Source organism: Lutra lutra, chromosome 2 (genome assembly GCF_902655055.1).
Source record: "Lutra lutra chromosome 2, mLutLut1.2, whole genome shotgun sequence".
Classification (NCBI taxonomy): domain Eukaryota; kingdom Metazoa; phylum Chordata; class Mammalia; order Carnivora; family Mustelidae; genus Lutra; species Lutra lutra.
This window is the reverse complement of record NC_062279.1, coordinates 57,005,112-57,026,741: the sequence shown is the minus strand read 5'-3', so window position 1 is coordinate 57,026,741 and position 21,630 is coordinate 57,005,112. Positions and strand designations below refer to the sequence as shown.

General features: G+C 37.1%; 1 protein-coding gene across 2 annotated transcripts in view; it reads right to left on the bottom strand.

The window, feature by feature from the left end:
- The window catches only part of KIF13B (kinesin family member 13B), a 204,187-nt gene that overhangs the window by 169,545 nt on the left and 13,012 nt on the right, over nt 1-21,630 (bottom strand). For both annotated transcript variants that reach the window (XM_047717469.1, XM_047717470.1), the window contains exon 2: nt 17,210-17,303. In XM_047717469.1, coding sequence (XP_047573425.1) covers nt 17,210-17,303 — 94 coding nt within the window. The remainder of the gene's footprint in view (nt 1-17,209; nt 17,304-21,630) is intronic.

Sequence of the window (21,630 nt, the reverse complement as noted above, 5' to 3'; positions counted from 1 at the left end):
ACAACAAGCCACCCAATTTTCTACACTGAAGAATATGTAAGTAAAACAAAATAATAAAGTACAATATAAAGTGTAGCTACTCTGCAGATTCTTATGATGGTTTTCATTTCATAGAGTAAAATTTATTTTGTAAAACACTTAGTAATTTTTTTAAAATTTGTAACATCTGGGCACCTGGGTGGCTCAGTTGGTTAAGCAACTGCCTTCGGCTCAGGTCATGATCCTGGAGTCCCAGGATCGAGTCCCGCATCAGGCTCCCAGCTCCACGGGGAGTCTGCTTCTCCCTCTGACCTTCTCCTCGCTCATGCTCTCTCTCACTGTCTCTCTCTCTCTCAAATAAATAAATAAAATGTTTAAAAAAAAAAAACACGCAGAGATTTAAAAAAAATAAAAATAAAAATAAAAATAAAATTTGTAACATCTAAAAAATAAAAAGGAAAAGGTTTGCCTTAATGGAGATTTAGATATACAGGTATAATTGCATAAAATTGCTATAAAAGTCCAAGGCTGCAAAACAAAGAACTCCAATCCAAACAGCTTATACATGACAAATTCAACTTCCAAAAAATCTGCCAGGTTCCACTTAAGTATCAGTTAAGTATCTGACTCCCGATCTTGGCTCAGGTCATGATCTCAGGGTTGTGAGATCGAGGCCTGCCTTGAATAAAACATTCTCTCTCTCTCTCCCCTGCCCCCACCTCCCTCTGCCCCACCACCCCCCTCTCTCTCCCTCTCTAAAAACAAAACACACACACACACACACACACACACACATACATACAAAAGACCCAACCAATATCATATCCTGAAACTTGAATTACTGTTATTTCTGACTGAAAATAAAAATCCTTTTCACCTCATAGTGACTACATTCTGCTGACATCTGAAATCTTTACAGTTATCAATCTTTCTATTTAGGAATATTTTTAAGTTTTTTTTGTCTAATTGTTATAAATTTTTTTTAAGATTTTATTTATTTATTGTACAGATAGAGATCACAAGTAGGCAGAGAGGCAGGCAGAGAGAGAGAGGAGGAAGCAGGCTCCCTGCTGAGCAGAGAGCCTGATGTGGGGCTCGATCCCAGGATCCTGGGACCATGACCCGAGCCAAAGGCAGAGGCTTTAACCCACTGAGCCACCCAGGCGCCCCTAATTGTTACAAATTTTTAAACATGCAAGTTTATAAATCAAATAAATCCATCTTGTTGATAGTAAGGAGAATTTTTTTTTTGTCAAAGGTTTCTTGCTTTCTTCACATCACTTTTAATATATACTCCTTTCTTGCCTTCTCTGTCTTCTTTAACATCCTAGTAGACACAGAATTTCACATAACCCACTGTGAAGAAGAGAACTATCCTGAGAATCTCACTCCCAGAGGAGCTCCTTCTTGAAAGGTACAGCAGACACCAAGAAAGCCAGCAGAACTAGCCCTCCTTAGGCCCTGGGAACTGCAGGCTGAAGTCCCTCAATAATAAGCACTACAGTTAAAACACATCTAAGCTTGTCTTTTCCACACATATTCTTTTTTTCTTTTAAAGATTTTATTTATTTATTTGACAGACATAAATCACAAGTAGTCAGAGAGGCAGGCAGAGAGAGGAAGCAGGCTCCCCGCGGAGCAGAGTCTCCGATGTGGGGCTTGATCCCAAGACCCTGGGATCATGACTCCAACCGAAGGCAGAGGCTTTAACCCACTGAGCCACCCAGACGTCCCTACATACACTCTTTTTTTTTTTTTAAGATTTTATTTATTTATTTGTCATAGAGAGAGCACAAGTAGGCAGAGTGGCAGGCAGAGGCAGAGAGAGAAGCAGGCTCCCCGCTGGACAAGGAGTACGATGCGGAACTTGATCCCAGGACCCCGGGATCATGACCGGAGCCAAAGGCAGCGGCCTAACCGACTAAGCCACCCAGGTGTCCCCCTACATATACTCTTGTAAGACTTTTAGAGCCTGTCTCAATCCCACCCCATGAAGAAGCCTGTATGAGGTTAGGATGAAGACTTTCCACTTTCCTCTTAGGGTAAGAGGACAATATACATAATTTTTTTTCAATCTAAAAGTATTGCTTGGGCCTTTGTATGCCCAGCTCTATGCTAGATACTAACACCTACAAATACTCTATACCTAGAAATCCTTTGAACTGTAAAGTAATTGGATAAGTTTCAATCCCTAACCTAAAGGGATCTAAAAAACGTTGGAAGGACAAGATATGTGTTTGCAACTAGAGAATAAAAACATACGTGTGTCAGGAGTGCACGTACTGTCCTACTTGGACAGCTGCCCAACTGAACTGGTCTGGGAATTCCCCTGCCCTCTAACAGCTGCTGGGAATGTTTCTCTGTACAGCCTACCTTCCTGTCTATCTCACTACAGCAAGAGCAAAGGAGTTCCTCTTCTCCACCCCTATCTTGCTGTCGCTGTTGTACTAATCCAGTAATATAAGGTGAGGACTCTGTAATGATGGAAGAGAGTACACCAAAGTGGACAGAGGAGGGAAAAAGATTCCCTCCTGGATCCTCTGCTGGGGACAAGTAATGGGTGACTGATAGATGGAAAGCAGAGGGAGAAGGAGAAACTTCAGGAAGTTGTGGAATCCCACCTTCTTTTCCAGGCTGTCCACTCCTCAAAGGGAAAGAAGTAGGATTATTTCAAATCCCTCCAGTCTTTAAGAAATCCCAATTTTCGGGACGCCTGGGTGGCTCAGTTGGTTAAGCAGCTGCCTTCGGCTCAGGTCATGATCCCAGCGTCCTGGGATCGAGTCCCGCATCGGGCTCCTTGCTCGTCAGGGAGCCTGCTTCTCCCTCTGCCTCTGCCTGCCATTCTGTCTGCCTGTGCTCGCTCTCTCTCCCTCTCTCTCTCTGACAAATAAATAAATAAATAATCTTAAAAAAAAAAAAGAAATCCCAATTTTCTTCTCCACAACTGCCCATTCTTTTTTTTTTTTTTTAAGACTTTATTTGAGAGAGAAAGAGCATGAGTAGGGGTAGTGGGAGAGGGAGAAGCAGGCCCCCCACTCACCAAGCAGGGAGCCCGACCCTGGGCTCAATCCCAGGAGTCTGGGATCATGACCTGAAGTGAAGGGAGACGCTTAACTGGCACCCCCAAAACTGCCCATTCTCTTATCCCTCCAGCATCTGAATCTCATTTGAAAGGTCTCCAAAAAAATCACAAATCACAAAAAATTACATCTTAGTTTTTCAAATGCTCTTCCCACTGTTTACCCAGCAAACCCTATCAAGAACAAGAGAACAATCAGAAGAGCTTAGAACGAACCCCTTAACCCAAAAGAGAGGGTTAGATTTTTTGGGATTGCTAACCTGGAACTCTTGAATAAAAGAATTATTTGCTTAGAATGTCTTAGTTAAATAGTGCTATACACTTCAGAAATACCACAGGTTAAATAAGCTTTTGCAGGGACCTAGAGATAATTTACCCATTTATAGGATACTGCTTAGAAGGGGAAAAATAATTATGTTCTAAAATTTTGGGAAGTATATCAGACAATTTTAATTTACCTGACAATTAAATTAATTTACCTGACAATTTGGTAAGTACCAGACAATTTTAATTTACATTATATTTTAGGATCAGAGATTCTCAAACGTTTTGGTATCAAGACTCCTTTACATTCTTAAATATTACAAGGACCCTAAAGAGCATTTTATTATATGGATTACAGCCCATGGAAAATTTTTTGAATGAAAAACTAAAGTTGAGAAATTTTTAAAATATTTTAATAATTCATTTAAAAATAGCAAAATTACATGTTAGCATAATTAATATTTTTAAGAAAAATAACTGTCCTCCAAAACAAAAATATATAAATGTAACTATGTATTTAGTGAAAGTAGTACTGTTTCATATTTTTATAAATTAATGTTAACATATTAAGTTGAACATGTAATAATTTATAAAGTCATGTCAACAATTATGGAATTCATATGGCTAAACTTAATGAACTAAAGAAAAACTGAGAACATGACATATTCAGAATGCAACAACTGAGATTCTCCAAAAGTAATGTGAGCCCCAAAACCCTGGGCAAAGGTCAGGAAAGAATGTGTTTTGTGACTGAACCCAATAAAAATCTACACCAAGGGTTATAAATGGAAAGGTCCACAGGGGCCAGGTAAATAACGTAAATGAGGGAGCTGACCAGCTGGGGACCTGAGAGCTCATGACCTTGTCAAAGGAGGAAATAAGCCCAGTGTTGCCAGATTTTCAGGCTGTTTAAGAAAAACTACAAATCTGAATTTTCATATGAAACTTCCTGATTTTTAAACACTGAAACTGCAAGCCAAACAAAACATACCCCTATAACATACCCCTAAACATACCCCCAGTTTGCAAAACCTATTTATTAGAAACAGAGTTACTTAATCTTTAGGAAATTCTTCCCAAAGGAAACTCATCCTTCAGTATGATCCTAATATTAGATCACTAGGAAACAGTACACAACTATAATGAAACAGCACTGAAACAAAAGGTTGTTGTCAAAATGACGAAAATAAAACAAAAGCCATGGTGCTAGGGGAGTAAACAAGTGACTGTATCTAGTGGGCAAGGATGCTTAAAAACAGCCTCCATATGGCAGAGCAGATCCAGACGGCTCATCAGGCTCTACCATTGTCTTGAGAAATACTCTTTGTAAAATCTTCGTAAAATCTAATTCCCAGGCTCATAAATCACTCTTCCAACTACTAACCGGGGAAAATATCAGAATGGGGGACTTTTGAGAACAAGCACTAATACAACAGCTATAATCAATCAAGAGCCATTCTCTGAGCACCTTTGCATGGAAAGCACTGTAAGTGACACAAAGAAAAAAAGTGGTCTCAGCTTTCAAGCAGCCAGTCTAAAAGGGGAGGAGGCCTCAAAACACACAAGAAAGGGGTGCCTGGGTGGCTCAGTGGGTTAAAGCCTTTGCCTTCGGCTCAGGTCATGATCACAGGGTCCTTGGGATCAAGCCCTGCATCAGGCTCTCTGCTCAGCAGGGAGCCTGCTTCCCCCTCTCTCTCTCTGCCTGCGTCTCCGCCTGTGTCTCTGCCTACTTGTGATCTCTCTCTGTCAAATAAATAAATAAAAATCTTAAACACACACACACACACACACACACACACACAAGAAAACACTAAATAATACAGGCACTGGAAAACAGGGCAGGACAAACATAAAAGATGTCACCTAGGCAGTGACAGTGCTTAAGTACTAGAAATAATAAATGCTCTCAATTCAAATATTCTAGATTACAGGACAGAGAAGCAGTCTTGAAGGAAGATCAGACTGGTATTAGTGGGTTCCAGAAATCAGTTAAAAGCTATGTTGTAATCTAAACAGAAGGCAATTATGGTCCTTAACTAGGGTAATGTCAGAGAGAGGAAAGGAATCTTGGGATAAAAATACTCACCAGAAAAATCAGCGTGATTTGGCATCTGACTAAGAATAACCCATCCTCTGTAATAAATTCACCTACTAATCTATCTACAGAACAAGTGACTGAATTTCTTCAACTGAGGGAGCAACAAATCAAAAGATAAATAATCCAATCACAATGTAGAGACCGTATTTATATGCTATTCAAAACGAACTATACGGGGAAAAAATTTTATCGGATAATTAGACATGTAAACACTGAAAATTTGATGCTTCACATAACTATTGTTAATTTTCTAGGTGCATTAATGGTGTTGAAGCAATTGTTAAAAAATTGTAAAATATACATTAAAATATCTGTGGTTAAAATTGGATTTACTTCAAACTAATATAGGAAAGAAGAAAGAGTTGAACATGTGGTTACGACCCTATTACCCATGGGTTAATAGTTTCGGAAGCTGAGTGACAGGCACATAGGGGTTCGTTATACTATATCCTGTCTACTTTGGTGTATGTTTTAAAATCTCTATAATAGGGATGCCTGGGTGGCTAAGGCAGTTACGCGTTTGCCTTCGGCTCAGGTCATGATCCCAGAGACCTGGGATCGAGTCCCTACATCTGGCTCCTTGCTCGGCAGGGAACCTACTTCTCCCTCTGTCTGCCACTCCTCCCCCTGCCATGCTCTCTCCCTCTTTCTCCCTGACAAATAAAGAAAATATTTTTTTAAAAAATTAAAAATAAAATCTCCATAACAAAAAGGTTTTTTTTTTTAATTTTATTTATTTGAAAGAAAGAGAGAGAATGTGTGTGCACATAAGTTGGGGAGAGGGGAGGCAGACAGAGAAGCAGACTCCCCACTAAGCAGGGAGCCTGATGGGGCTCGATCCCAGGACCCTGAGACCATGACCTGAGTTGAAGGCAGACACCTAACTGATTGAGCCATCCAGGCACCCCAATAACACAGTTTTTAAAAATTAAATGGCAAATGCAATTTTTACTTACTCAATGATCTTTATGTAAATTCTATTTCTGTTTTCCTAAATGTAAAACAAAGGATAATTGACTTGTTTCATATATAGGCCAAAACAGGAAGATAAAAATTCATCATTGCTCTTAATTAGGACCCAATCCATTGAAATTTTTATTTAATTATAAATACATATAAATGAGATTTGATCAAAGTAAAGCAAAAGTAAAATTCACCATGATATAAGACACTCTTTTAACAAACTTAGGAAGAAGGAAAAAGGGCTCCAGAACCCTAAGCTACAAAAAAAAAAAGAACCCTAAGCTACTAATTTGCAAAAGAAATCATTTTTCATGTTAGCTAAATATCACTCTCATTAAAAAAATGCACAATGCTCAAAAGTACACAATAGAATTATTTCAAATCTGACTCTGCAAAAATCTAACCTTACAAAGTCCACAAGAGACTAATTCAACTTCTCTACTCTTCAGTTTTCTGTTTTGCTTTGTTTTTTGTTCTACTAGTATGTTTACAGACATTCTGTGCTAAAAATAATTTGACCACAATGTAATGGAACTAAGGATTAATAAAGATTATCCTAATTCTTAGCTTGATACCTGGCAAAGAGCTTATGTTCAACTGTTGAACGGATCATAAAGATTCCTAAGGTACTGTGATACAGCAATTTTTTGGGGTTAGAGTGGTCTCTCATGTGACACTTCCTCAGGGAGCACTGCTACCTTCTCTTTAAAAGAGAAGTCTAGATTCTTACACAATATCTAGTTTGTATTAGCAACAACTCCTACACTAGATATTGAGACAAAGAACCCTTAAAAAAAAAAAAGCACTGCCAAACAAAAAAACAATTTTAAACACCTCAATAGGTACAACTTGATAGTTTTACCTAAACTTTATTTGAAGTTAGATACCTAATATACCATATATTATCTCATAATTTTATGCTGAATCCAGAATTCTGGGTAAATTCAAAACATTCAATTCCTATTACTGTAAGTTTTTTAAAAAGGTTTTATTTATCTGAGAGACCGAGAGGTGAGAGGGTGAGAGAGGGAAAAAGGAAGAGAGAGGGGGAGCATGAGCAAGAGTAGGGGAGCCACATATGGGAAAGGAAATAGCAGACCGAGCAAGGTGTCCAACACAGAGATCAATCCCAGGACCCTGGGATCATGACCTGAGCCAAAGGGAGATGCTTAACCAGCCAAACTACCCAGGCGCCCCTCCTATTAACCTTAACTTAATCTAGGGGCACCTGGGTGGCTCAGTGGGTTAAGCCTCTGCCCTCGGCTCAGGTCATGATCCCAGGGTCTGGGATCGAGCCCCGAATTAGGCTCTCTGCCCAACAGGGAGCCTGCTTCCCCCTCACCCTCTGCCAGCCTCTCTGCCTACTTGTGATCTCTCTCTCTCTCTCTGTCAAATAAATAGATAAAATCTTTAAAAAAATAATAAATAACTTAATCTAGTAACTAATCATGCCCAGTAACACTGAGTCCTCATTGTATCAAATGCCAGTAAATAAGTAGTATTTCGGGCTCAGTGACAGAGACTCTCTATTCTGGTATTTAAAGAAAAAAGTTTATTTCTTCATATTGCTATACTAATAAAAGAATGAGATAATATTGATATAGCCAATGACAACGCTAAAATATCACCAACTCTACTACGATAATCTAATTTTCGTTCAGACAGGTTTACTAACAATCACACAGTTCATTTTGGCACTCTACTAGCCTTTCCTGGTAAACATGGAAAAACACACATTTATTGTTATTTGATTATTTACTACCGTTAACCATACAAAGACATGAATATAATCTTTTATTATCTTTTTAGCTTTTAAGAGTTTCTGTGATTCATTTTCACAACTATATTCAAAAGTAGTACAAGATTTATACACTCAATGGTCATTGTATTTTTTAAGGGGGGAAAATCATCTAAAATTTCTGAGTACACTGAACAATGCTTCCCCCTCTTTACTCTGACATACTCAGGGTAGACAGGCTCCCCCAAGGAAGAGCCTCTTTATGAAATTAAAACATACCACATACTGTTCTCCAGAAGAGTAAATTTTATTTGGGCAGAATTATTAGCCTCACTCAAGTCATTTCACAGCAGAGAGAACAAACAGGTCTATTGTACATACCATAATTACATTTTGCATGACTTCCTTCAATTAAAATCTTTACTTAAATTAGTATCCATATAGCAGTAGAGAAATTTTAAAAGTCATTATCTAATATGACCTAATGATGCCTTCCACTAACAAGGAATTACTCTGAAAATGACTTCTGATATTTCAAAGCAGTTAGCGGCATTAGGCCCTCCCCTAGGCAGCATTACTCAGTACATTTGCAAGAGAAATGTATGTGCATGTGTCAGCCTCACTAAACTCTGCATATTTGAATATATCTGCATATATTCATTCTTTTACCAGGATCAGAGTACTACGAACCTCCAAAGAAGGGCCTGAGCATGCTTTGCTCATGTTAATTATTAATGACTTGACGAACCTGATGTCTAGTATAAAATAAGAAGGAATAAAAAGAACTTTAATGACCTTACCAGTACTGGTTGAGATCAACATCTCAGATATTATTATCACTACACTGGCAGTTATCATCTTCATATGTATCAATTAAACTTTAGGTTAAACATGATCATATGGGAAAAAGAGGGAAGCACCACAGCTTTACTATAAAACAGAAAAACTCTGCATATCTGGTGCCATTTATGGCTAGTTCCATCCATGTTGAAGAGACTTTCCTACATGTACTAAAGAACAGGTCACCTCACATAATACCAAAGAAATCAGTGTTCAGATTCATTAAGGTCTTGAAGTCCAACTCTCAAATGTTTTCTCCTGCAGAAAACTCTCACCTTCAAATCTTACAGTTGGTGGGGCAGGGTGAAAAAGAATTATAAGAGAGACTCCCAAGTCAATGTATTAACTCTTATCCTGTTACACACACACTCACAAATAACAGAAAACACAGAACTAAAGACGAAAGTGGATTAATGGACCTAGGGACAGAACAATGCAATTTTTCCTGAGAATTTCCTTCCCTTTTAGGTTTCAGTTCTGGTGTTTAAAGCAGCACCTCTCGGTGCACACAACTCAGTGATCCATAGTCTCCTCAAAGAGTTGGAAGGACACTAAAACAATTTCACTGCTTCTCTTGCTGGGAAGTCACTACAAACAACAGATGAGGAAAGAAAAGCTTTTGTTCTGGGTTGGTTTTTTCAGAAGGAAGAAAGGAGGAACAGGATATTTGGTAAAATACCAACATTTAGCTTTCCTCCCCAAGATGAACTCGGGATTTTTTTTTTTAAGTGCCTATTAACACTTTTCTTCTTTAGCTTTTAAGAATCAGGCATTAGGCAGCTTTTCCTGCTCACAGGTCCTGTCCCCATGCTTTAAATAAATTAATAAATATCAGGCATTAATCTAAGTAGTCGATCTTTAAGTAACATAATTGACCTTTTACTTGAAAAAATTCACTTGCTTACACATAGTGGTATGCAAACAATTTACAAATAAATATATATATTTATATACCAAAATATATTGAAAATATAAAGAAATACAAGGGAAAGATAAAAAAACCAACTTCAGAAAAGTGGTTAACTGGCAGAGAGGAAAGGGATTAAAGCTGGAAGTTCACAGAAGGCTTAAATTGTGCTGGTAAAGGTTTATTAACCCGATCAGCTAACATAAAAGTGTTTAGGTTAAAACATAAAGTGTTTTATTCTTTAAACCCCTTTGCATACTATTATTTTTTAAAATATGCTCGATTTTTAAAAACCTGTCAAGAAGTATGGCTCAGTAGAAAAGTATACTAGAACCTGGGGTTCCAAATCAGCAGCCAAGGGCTGAACCTGGCCAAGACCTGTTTTGTTTGGACAGCACAATGTTTTGTTTTGCTTTTTAGCTGTAATTTGAATGCCTTCGGGCAGGGTATGCACTCTCCAATTAGCCAGAGTCACCACCATTTCTTCCTTTTCAGTAAATGAAGAGTTCCTTAAAAGCTTAAGAAATTGGAATCTGCATACACTGCTGGTGGGAATGTAAAATGGTGCAGCTGCCTTGGGAAAGTCTGGCAGTTCCTCAAAATGTTAAGCATGGAGTTACTATATGACCCAACAATTCCACTTCAAGATATCTACCTAAGAGAAATGAAAACATATGTCCACACAAAGACCAACACAAACGTTCACAGCGGCATTACTCATAATATCCAAAATGTGGAAAAAAAACCCAAATATCCATCAGATGATGAATGGATAAACCAAAGAGAATACAACGAAATATTATTCCACCATAAAAAGAATGTAGTACTGATAAATGGGACTTGGATAAACCTCAAACACATTATGCTAAGTAAAAGAAACCAATCACAGAAGACCATGTGCTGTATTATTTCATTTATATGAAATGTCAAAATTGGCAAATCACAAATCTATAGAGACAGAAAGTTGAGTAACAGAATGATTAAAATGTCATAAAATTGGATCATGATGCTGGCTGTACAACTCTAAATATAATAAAAACCACTGAACTGTTCACTTCAAAGGGGGTGAATTATATAGCATATTTTTTACATTTCAATAAAGTAATTTAAAAATAAATAAACCAAAGACATCAATCCAGTTTTTAGAGTCTGAATTAATGCCTAAATCTGATTCTTAAATTGTTGTGTGGTAAGACAACACGGTTCTTGAGGTAACAACTACTTTCAGAATAATACTGATATTTGCCTTTTTCACTATGCTGATACTAGCCCTCATGGTGCAAAAACAATGGCGGCTAAAAGAACTGGCACTTTTGGCACAGTGACACCAAAGTCTACTGGTTACTAGTAGTCATTACATTCTTAACCCACTGAGCCACCCAGGCGCCCCATAGTCATTACATTCTTCACTGCCAACACACCCAGAGCCAAAAAAGGAAAAAGACTTTTCTCACTTCAGGATGTCCTTGATAAGGAGGAAAAATTATGAATTTTATTCAATCGCTACTCTAGAGTACACATCTTTTTAAAAATTACATGTGAGAGGGGTGCCTGAGTGGCTCAGGCAGTTAAGCATCCAACTCTTGGTTTCAGCTCAGGCCATTGTCTCAGGGTCCTGAGATTGGCCCCACAACCAATGGGCTCCATGCTCAGGAAGGAGTCTGCCTGGGATTCTCTCCCTCTCCCTTTGCCCTTCCCTTGGCTCACTGGCTCCCTCTCTCGCTCTCCCTAAAAAAATAAACAAATAAAATCTTTTATAAATAAATATAATCACATGTGACAAAATGGGAAGTGGCCATGAAGCACCCCTGCTGCATACTAAAATATAAAAGGTGTGATTCCATGAGTTGTGGGCCAAACTAGTCAATTTTTTAATAGAACACCATTTTTACTAGAAATAACTATCAGTTCCTATGGGAAAATGCATTCCCATTTCCAAATTCACCTACATATAACTTTTATAACACAACTGCTTCATAAAATGGGAGCCGCCACTCTCCACCAGAAATCACACCTTACTTCCTTTTAAAACAATATTAGTATTAAAAAAAAAACCCCAATATTAGGATTTCAATTAACTTGAGCCAGAGTTAGCAGGAAAGGCCTGTTTTGTGGGCAGAGGAGGGAGGGAATAAGGCAAAAGGCAGAAGATAAACGTTAGCCTAAGAAACTATTTTGCCTTATGATGGTGACAGGCTAACTAACATTAACATTTATTACAGGATAAAAGTTTAACAAGTTTTAAGAGTTTGTTTTAATTCAAACAAAATAAGGCTTAAATATTTACTCAGCTATTTAAAAGGGGACTGTTCTAGGGACACCTGGCTGACTCAGTTCCAAGAGTGTGCGACTCTTGATCTTGGGGTTGTGAGTTCAAGCTCCATGCTGGGTGCGGAGATTACTTATATAAATAAACTTTAAAGGGGGGGGGCTGTTCTATACCATGGTATTACTTATAACTAGTTACAAAAGGGACTTAAAGTGCTCCTAAATGCAAAGATTCCAATGTTGAGAATTACACTTGCAAAAATCTACTAAAAATAGAATGAATGAATGAATTGGTCATTTCTTAGCCCTAAAAGATAATTTGTAAACATGTCACTGATGAAGATCTGAAAAATCCCAAGGACCAATCTGGAAAACTAAACTGATGCAGGGCAAAAAAGTAATTTCAAAAAGACATAAAATTGTACTAGTAGTCTAAGCGGTGTGTTACAACAGAAGGAAATATACAGTAAACCTAGGAGTGTGTAGCTAGTACTCCACACGTAAGAAAAAGATGGATCTGGTGGATGCAAGTCTATCAGTCTGAAGCATTTGACCAGAGTTTCTTAAAATAGACTTTGTCCTTAATCTTTTCCCTATTTGATAAAATGTCCCTTTGTTCTCACCCTATGCTAAATCAATGTTTTGACCTGGTTTCCCAAGTCAGGTGATATTTTATTCACTGTAAACATCAAATTAGGGGTCATAGCTCTCTAACATATGGCATGTTATTCCTTAAGAGCCCCCATCAACTTGGGGCAAACATAAAATTAAGTTTTTAACTTTGTAAAGCTGAAATTTTTACAGAACTAATTTTTCTTATTTTTAAATTTTTTTTATTTTTGAGAGAGGACATGTGGGGTGGGGGGTTGGGAAGGAGGGGCTGAGGGAGAGGGAGAGAATCTTAAGCAGGTTCTGAACTCATGGCAGAGCCCAACAGTGGGCTCAATCTCATGACCCTGAAACCAGCACCAGTTATGAAGAAATCAATAGTCGGACATCCAAACAACTGAGCCATCCAGGCACTCCTAGAACCAGATAATTTTTTGATAAGTATGCACACTCTAGTATTGAACTGAATGTATTTTGGTTTAAAAATTTTTACTTCCTTTATGAAAGTATATTACAGCTTACCAAACATCACAAATACAACCCATTTCTAATAGTAATATTTAAAGTAATAACTAACATTTATATAAGGTTTATTGTATACCAGGCACTGCCATTTTACATATTTTAACTTGTTTTAATTGTCATAACAACCTACAGAAAGGTACTATTATCATCTCCTCTTTACCAATGAATAAACTGAGGCAGAGGACAATTAAGTAACCTGCTCCATAGCATACATGGTTAAGTGGTGAAAGTGATATTCAATCCAAGATTTTTGGCTCCAAAGTCAGGATTCTTAATCTCTTAGCCTTGTGTTACCAGTTTTCTGATTTTTAAGCATCTTATTTTTCAGAACAGTTTTGGAATTCCATATATAGCAGAGCAAGAAATGTTTCCCAAATCCTCATGATTAAGCTATTAAACTAGAAATGGTTTACCCACTCATTTAACCATGGCTCCTATTAGTTTTAATAAGCACAAACATCAAATCATGAAACTGTCAGAAATTAATACAAAATTAATCAGAAAAATATATAAACCATTATTTTAAATGTACATATGTCCACTTTCAAAGTATACTAACTTGAGTTGTAAGTACACATATAAAATTAGTCATGGTTTTAGATTAATTGGATACTATTCTAGAAGCATGGATTTTATAGCTTTTAAAGAAAAAATCTTAATTTTAGCTTTTCTGACTACTAATTTTTTTTTTAAAGATTTTATTTATTTATTAGTCAGAGAGAGAGAGAGAGCTCGAGCACAGGCAGACAGAGTGGCAGGCAGAGGTAGAGGGCGAAGCAGGCTCCCTGCTGAGCAAGGAGCCCGATGTGGGACTTGATCCCAGGTCGCCGGGATCATGACCTGAGCCAAAGGCAGCCGCTTAACCAACTAAGCCACCCAGGAGTCCCGAGACTACTAATTTAAAATGACTCAAATCACTTACATGTTAACTCTAAATTCTTAACTCTCTCGTTATATAGCTCCTATAAAACATAACTTGTTTTATGGATTAGTCATCCTACAAACTAGACTGTAATTAACCTCATATCATATAAAATAGTTTTAATTTGTGTTTTCTTCCAATTTTTCTTCACATTTAATGAAGCCAACCTGTACCACTGGACTGCTACATTCCAAAATTTCTATTTTCTCTTTTCACCTTGATAGCATATTAAAAGGAAAAGCACTTCTCAAAAGGCAATCTTTTATTATACTAACAATGTTCTTTTTTTTTTTTTAAGTCTATTTATATTTTTTAGTAACGTCTACACCCAATGTGGGGCTTGAACTCACAACCCAGAGATCAAGAGTTACATGTTTTTCCAAATGAGCCAGGCAAGGACCCCAGCAATGTTCTTGGTTTTTTTATCTGGGTGCCACTTACAGGAGTTATGTTCAACTTATGAAAATTCATCAAGCTAAATACACTTCACTCTATAAAAGCTGTTTTTTAAAAATCTGTGCTTAACTTTACTTCATCAAAACCCACAACATACCAACCTTATTGGAAGTTGTAATTTTTTAAAGTTTTTTATTGAACCCTGTACAGCACTGAATGATATTCTATTTGTATCTGCAGCATATGGAAAAAAGAGCTATCCAAGATACTCTATAGAACCAAGAACAGCTATTTAATTCTTTCACATACCCCTGAGATTTAAAGACCTCAAAAGGAAAGAAAATATATTTTTCAGCTTTCACGTTGTCATTTTATTCTCACAACAACTTTATCAGGTAGATACTATCACACACTTGTGGCAGATTGTATTTTCCAAGGGCAGCCATAATAACACATATCCCACCCCAAAGGCTTTTCTTATGTGACACTGATGCTCCTCCATTACAGATGAACCTATATTTTCTCTTCTGGAAATTGTTTAGAGCTTTAGATCAGCCTTGAGTAAGAAAAGATGACAAGAAGATACTGGGTGACTCCCAAGGTTAGGACATAAAAGGCAATGCTACTTTCACCCGGCTTTCTTGCTCTCTCAAGACACCTGCCCTTGGAACCTGCCAGATGGTGAGCAGGTATTCTGCCTACTGCCTCAGCTACACCTCCAGCCAACAAGCAGCATCAACCACCAGATCTGGGTGACCCACCCTTCTCCAGATGATTCCAATCCCCATCTTCAAGTCTTCTAGCTATGCCCCAGACAGCATGAGGCAGAGACAAGCCATCCCTGTCTGAATTCCAGGCCCACAGAGACCATGAGATAATAAATGATCACTATTGCCTTAAGCCAATAAGCTTCTAAAGATAACTTGTTATGCAGCAATATAAAACTTAGAAAACTGAAACACTTTATAAATAAGGAACACAGGTAGGTAACCACACTACCAAGTGGCAAAGCCAGAATTTGAATCCAAGTCAGTCAACAGGTAAAGCCTACAATCGTCCTACGGAAGGATATTGCCTCCAAGTTTTCCAGAGGTAACCCATCTCCAAATAAAGCAACAATCTCCAGAATTAAAATTCCAAGAGCAATAAACAGCCTCCAATATTAGTAATTTCAGTTAATACTCAGAACAATAGATCATTCAATCAGCAAGCTCAAAATCCTAGCATTACTTTTGACACATCTACACCCTTTACACTCTAATAACTTCATATCTGATAGTACCCATAACCTAGTGATATTTATGAAATAGCTCTACATCAAAGACGGTAAGTCCAAACAATTACAGAGCACTTTACAAAACATTTTAACAATAATTTCATCTTCAGAAAACACTTCTTTGAGATTGGTAAGGCATATACCATACAGATAAGACTCAAAAAGTTAAAAATAACCAGCTACTAGTTTAGAAGCTACTACTTAAAAACAACATAGATAAGTAGGGGTTTGATTTAAGATTTTCTGACTCCAAGTCTAACACCCTTTCAACTCAATGATTCAACCTGAAACAACATTTATGGAGTGCCTTCTATATGTATTTCCATACACAACATTGTCTCTACAAGTTTAAGTATCTACTTCATACAAAGCACCATGGAAGGTACTGTCTCTCTAATTTGTGTAATTTACTTCCAGGGTCAGTAGAAAAACATCTCTGAAATCAAGCTGGTCTCTTTAAAAAGCCAGTCTTTCCCCAGTTGTAACCATTCTCTCTACACGGCCAACTGACTTTTCCTAATCCACTCCCTTAACCATGTTAAAAAACTTGTCAAAGATGACATCTTACCATAAAAATATAGGTCAAATTCCCTTATCGGCTTTCAAGGTCTTCTGTAATCTGAACCTAGCCTGTTTGATTAAATTAACTCCCCTGCGCTTGCTGAGGAAAAACAAAAGAATCTCTGGTTTCTTCCCCAAATTCGCTTTCTTCACACTTTCTGGCCCTTCCTTTTGTTCATACTATCATCCAAATCCAGAAGTGATTCATCTTCAACCCCTGACAGAGAGGCTCTTCCCTCCAAGACCTTAAAATCCACTTTAGAGCCATAAGCAGCAATCCAATACAATGCATATTAATTCAGTTAGGTAATACAGACCACAGTTTACAGGGGATTTAGAGGAAGGGAATCCTGAAAATGGAGGAATGCCCCGAGGAGGAAGGAGCACCTGAAATGGGCTCTAAAAGGATTCGAAGCAGCAGAAGTAAAAACAACCAAAACTGAGAAACAACCTAAAGGTCTTCTCTTCTACCCTACTTTTTCCCATCTACATCTTACTAATAATCTTCTAGCTGGTACTGTCTTCTTCAAGAAGGCTTCCTCAGTTACTCCACCTTCTAACCTAAAGCTCTCTCCTCTGAGCTTCTGATACAATTGCTATCTACAACACTTGTTCTGGCACTTAGTCATTCCATATTACAGACCTCACCTCTTTGACTCGACAGTTCTATCTCTACACAGTAATGAAAGCATTTGTTATCTCCTAAGCTGAACTCAGCTTAGTAGCCATTGTGGTTTTCAGTCATTTAGAAATCCATTGAACATAATACTGTTTCTTAACTTACCGGGCATCTCCTTTGGAAAGATTAGTATTTACAGGACTAAGTATAACCTTGTTTGCATCTACATCCACCACACATTTGGTATGCAAGTCAATTTCTGTAGAGAAAAAAGAAACAGAGAAAATGGTTATTTTTAAAGTTATTTACTTCAGAAAAATCATTTGAGAAAAACACAATACTCCTTCACGATAAAAACACTCAACAAACTAGGAATAAAAGGGAACTTCTCAACCTGATAAAGGACAGATACAAAAACCTGCAGCCAATGTCATGCTTAGTGGTTTACCTTAGAGGCTTACCCTGGAACATTAGGAATAAGACAAGGAAGCTCTATGGCTACAGTTTCTATTCAACATTGTTCTAGAAGTTCTGGTCAGGGCAGTTAGGCAAGATAAACAAATAAAAAGGACCCAGATTGAAAAGAATGAAGTAAAACTATCTCCATTTACAATATCATCTTGTACATAGAAAATCCTAAGGAATCCATTTAAAAACTACTAGAATAAACAAATCTTGCAAAGTTGTAGGATATAAGACCAGCATACACTAATCAGTTCTACTTCTATACACCAGCAATAAAAAACCCAGAAATGGAGTTAAGAAAACAATTTATAATAGCATTAAAAAGACTTAGCTACTTCGAAATAAATTTAAAAGAAGTACAAGATTTGTACAATAAAAATTCCAAAACACTATTGAAAGAAATTCAACATTTAAATAAATGGAAAGTTATTTTACATTCATGAACTGAAAGACTTAATACTATTAAGATGGAAATACATCCAAATTGGTCTACAAGATTCAAGGTAATCCCTATCAAAATCCCATGGTAACCTTTTCTTTTTTTTTTTTTTTTTAAAGATTTTATTTATTTATTTGACAGAGAGAAATCACAAGTAGGCAGAGAGGCAGGCAGAGAGAGAGGAGGAAGCAGGCTCCCCGCTGAGGAGAAAGCCCGATGTGGGGCTTGAACCCAGGACCTGGGATCATGACCTGAGCCGAAGGCAGCGGCTTAACCCACTGAGCCACCCAGGCGCCCCTCTTTTTTTTTTTTTTTTAACCAAACTGATCCTAAATCTGTATGGAAATGCATGAGACCCAGAACAACCAAATGTTCTTTAAAAAGAACAAAGTAGAAAGACCACACTCACCAATGTCAAACTTAACCACAAAGCTACATAGTCAAGACGGTGCTATACTACTGTAAGGACAGAAGGACAGGCATATAGGACACAGACAGTCCTGAAAGCTACTGTCACATTTATGGCCAAAAATTTTGACAAGACTATCCAGTGGGAAAATTACAGTCTTCTCAGAAAATGGCGGTGGGACAAGTGGATATCCACATGCAAAGAGAATGTGGATATACATAAAAATTAATTCCAAAAGATCACAGACATAAATGTGTAAGAGCTAAAACCATAAAACTCTTAGAAGAAAATATAGGGGTAAACTCACATGATGTTGGCTTAGGTAATGATTTCTCAGACACTAAAAGCTCAAGCAACAATAAAAAAAAAAAATAGGGGCACCTGGGTGGCTCAGTGGGTTAAGCCTCTGCCTTTGACTCAGGTCATGATCTCAGGGTCCTGGGATCGAGCCCCACATCGGGCTCTTTGCTCAGCAGAGAGTCTGCTTCCCCCTCTCTCTCTTCCTCTCTGCCTACTTGTGATCTCTCTCTCTCTCTCTGTGTCAAATAAATAAATAAAAACCTTTAAAAAAACAATAAAAAATAGATAAATTGGACAGCATCAAAACGAAAAACTTTTGTACTTCAAAGGACGCTGTCAAGAGAGTAAAATGACAACCCACAGAATCGAACAAATCTGTAAATAATTTGTAAATTATGTATCTAATAAGGGACTTGTATCGGGAAACATCAAGAATTCTTACAAGTCAATAATAAAAAGACAATCCAATTTTTAAATGGGCAATGGATCTGAGTAGAACTCTCTCCAAAAAAAGATACAAAAATGGCCAATAAGCAAAGAGATGCTCAAAATCATTACACATTGGGAAATGTAAATTAGAAATACAGTAAGATACCACTTCACACCCACAGGCATAACTACTGTCAAAAAGACAGATAATACCAAGTGTTAGGGAGGATATGGAGAGATTGGAACCTTCATACGTTATTGATGGGAATGTAAATGGTGTAGTTGCTTTGCAAAACAGTCTAGCAGTTCCTCAAAAGGTTAAACAGAGAGCTGGCATATGACCTGTCAATTCCACTCCTAGGTATATATTATCTAAGAGATATATTGTATTATATTATATTATATTATATATTTTATTAGAAGTAATAAACTAGATCCACATAAAAGTTTGTACATAAATGTTCATAATGCTAGTATTGGGCTATTCATAACAGCCAAAAAATGGAACAATCCAAATCTCTATCAATTAATAAATGGATAAATGTCTATCAACTAATGAATGGATAAATTTAGTACATCCATAAAATGGAACATTATTTCGCAATTTAAAGGAATAAAGTACTGATATATACTACAACATGAACAAAGCTTGTGTGAAGTCAAAGAAGCCAGTTACAAAATACCACATTATATGATTCTATTCATTTGAAATGTCCAGAATATGCAAACAGAGACAGAAAATCGACTAGTTACTGCCTATGGCTGGGGAGTGACTGCTAATGGGTATGGTGTTTTGTTTATTTTTAATTGAGGTATAACTGACATACAACATTATCAGTTTCAGGTGTACAACATGATTCCCTATTTGTATATATTGCAAAATGCTCACCACATAAGGCTAATTAACATCTGTCACCATATATAATTACAAAAAATTTTTTCCATTATGAGAACTTTAAAGATCTACTCTCTTAGCAACCTTCAAATATGCAATACAGTATCACTAACTATAGTCGCCATGTGGTTACATGGGTATAGTTTTCTTTTGGGGTATGAAGATGTACTAAAATTGATTGCTGATAACTGCACAATTATGTGAGCATGATAAAAACCACTGAAATGGGTGAATTGTATGATATGTGAATTGTATCTCAATAAAGCTGTTTTTTTTTCATTTTCAATAAAGTTATTTTTTTTTAAAGTATAGGCTGTGACATATTTATGTTTTCATATTTTTATATTCTTTTTTTTTAAGATTTATTAGGGAGAGAGAGAGTGTGAGCAGAGGTGGGGGGAGGGCAGAGGGAGAGGGAAAAAGACAATCTCAAGCAGACTCCACGATGAGAACAGAGCCCCATGTTAGGCTTGATCTCATGACCCTGACATCATGACCTGAGCCAAAAGCAAGAGTAGAGGATGCTCAACTAATTGAGCCACTCAGGCACCCCTCATATTTTTATACTCTTACATTCTTCTGACCCGAAGTATGAAACTGTTTGCCTTATCTCCGTTACCAAAAGATAAGCTCTAAGGAAAGGAGCTGCACTATACTGGAGCTATTTTGTATTTCCCAAAGAGCCTTGGCCAAATGTCAATGTCATATTCATTATAACTCAAGAGTATTTCCACTGCCAGGAAAGGTAATTTCTTTTTTTCATCTCAACTTACATAACTGAGACAAATACCAAAAAGCAAAATTAAAAATTTCCCTCCCTGTACCTGCCACAACTTTTCTTATGTTGGTTTTTCTACAATTGTTCTCAAAGATACACTCTAGAAGTACAAAAAACTTGGTGGTCTTTCTTTTAGCCAATACATTTTTCAGGGAAAAAAAAAACTGAAAGAAAAACTACTGAGCTATGTTTTACCTAGGTGTAGAAGACTAATCCCAAAGCAGCACATGTTCTACTCTGATCAACTAGCACTAAAGTCTATATGCCCACAGCTCAAGAAAGTTTGCAATCATCATACTCTGTTAATACTATTCCTTAATGGTTTCTGACCATATTGTATTGGCTAGCCCCTTACAGTCAAATCTGTATTATACACAGAAGTATTATCGACTCTCCAGAAATTGCGCTGTGTGACTCAGAATCTACCATCTCACCACCCACCACAAAGTTAGTTATTAGTGTCTTGCAAGAATGTTTGGTTTAAGCAAAGGAGTTGCATATACAGTTCTGTATGCAGAAGTATACATTAGAATGCCTGCCTGAAAAACTGTAAATCAAATATTTTCTCACTAAGTGATCAGTCTTCATTTCAAATGATCTTGAATTGAGAAGGGATCCAAACATTTTCCTTCAATATTTCTATGCTTTTTCCCTATCCTCTTCACAACTCCTCCCTTCTCTGTCTCATAACCTCATTAGATAGAACTAATAATTTGGAAACATTAAAAGGCATGATAAAGGAACCAATCCTGGGAATATCCTATATAATACACAGAATCACCTAATAACTAATATATTCAACCAAAGTTAATTTTGTCCTAAATATTAAAGGCCACCCATGAAAGGTGGCCTTTAAAATATAAACACTATC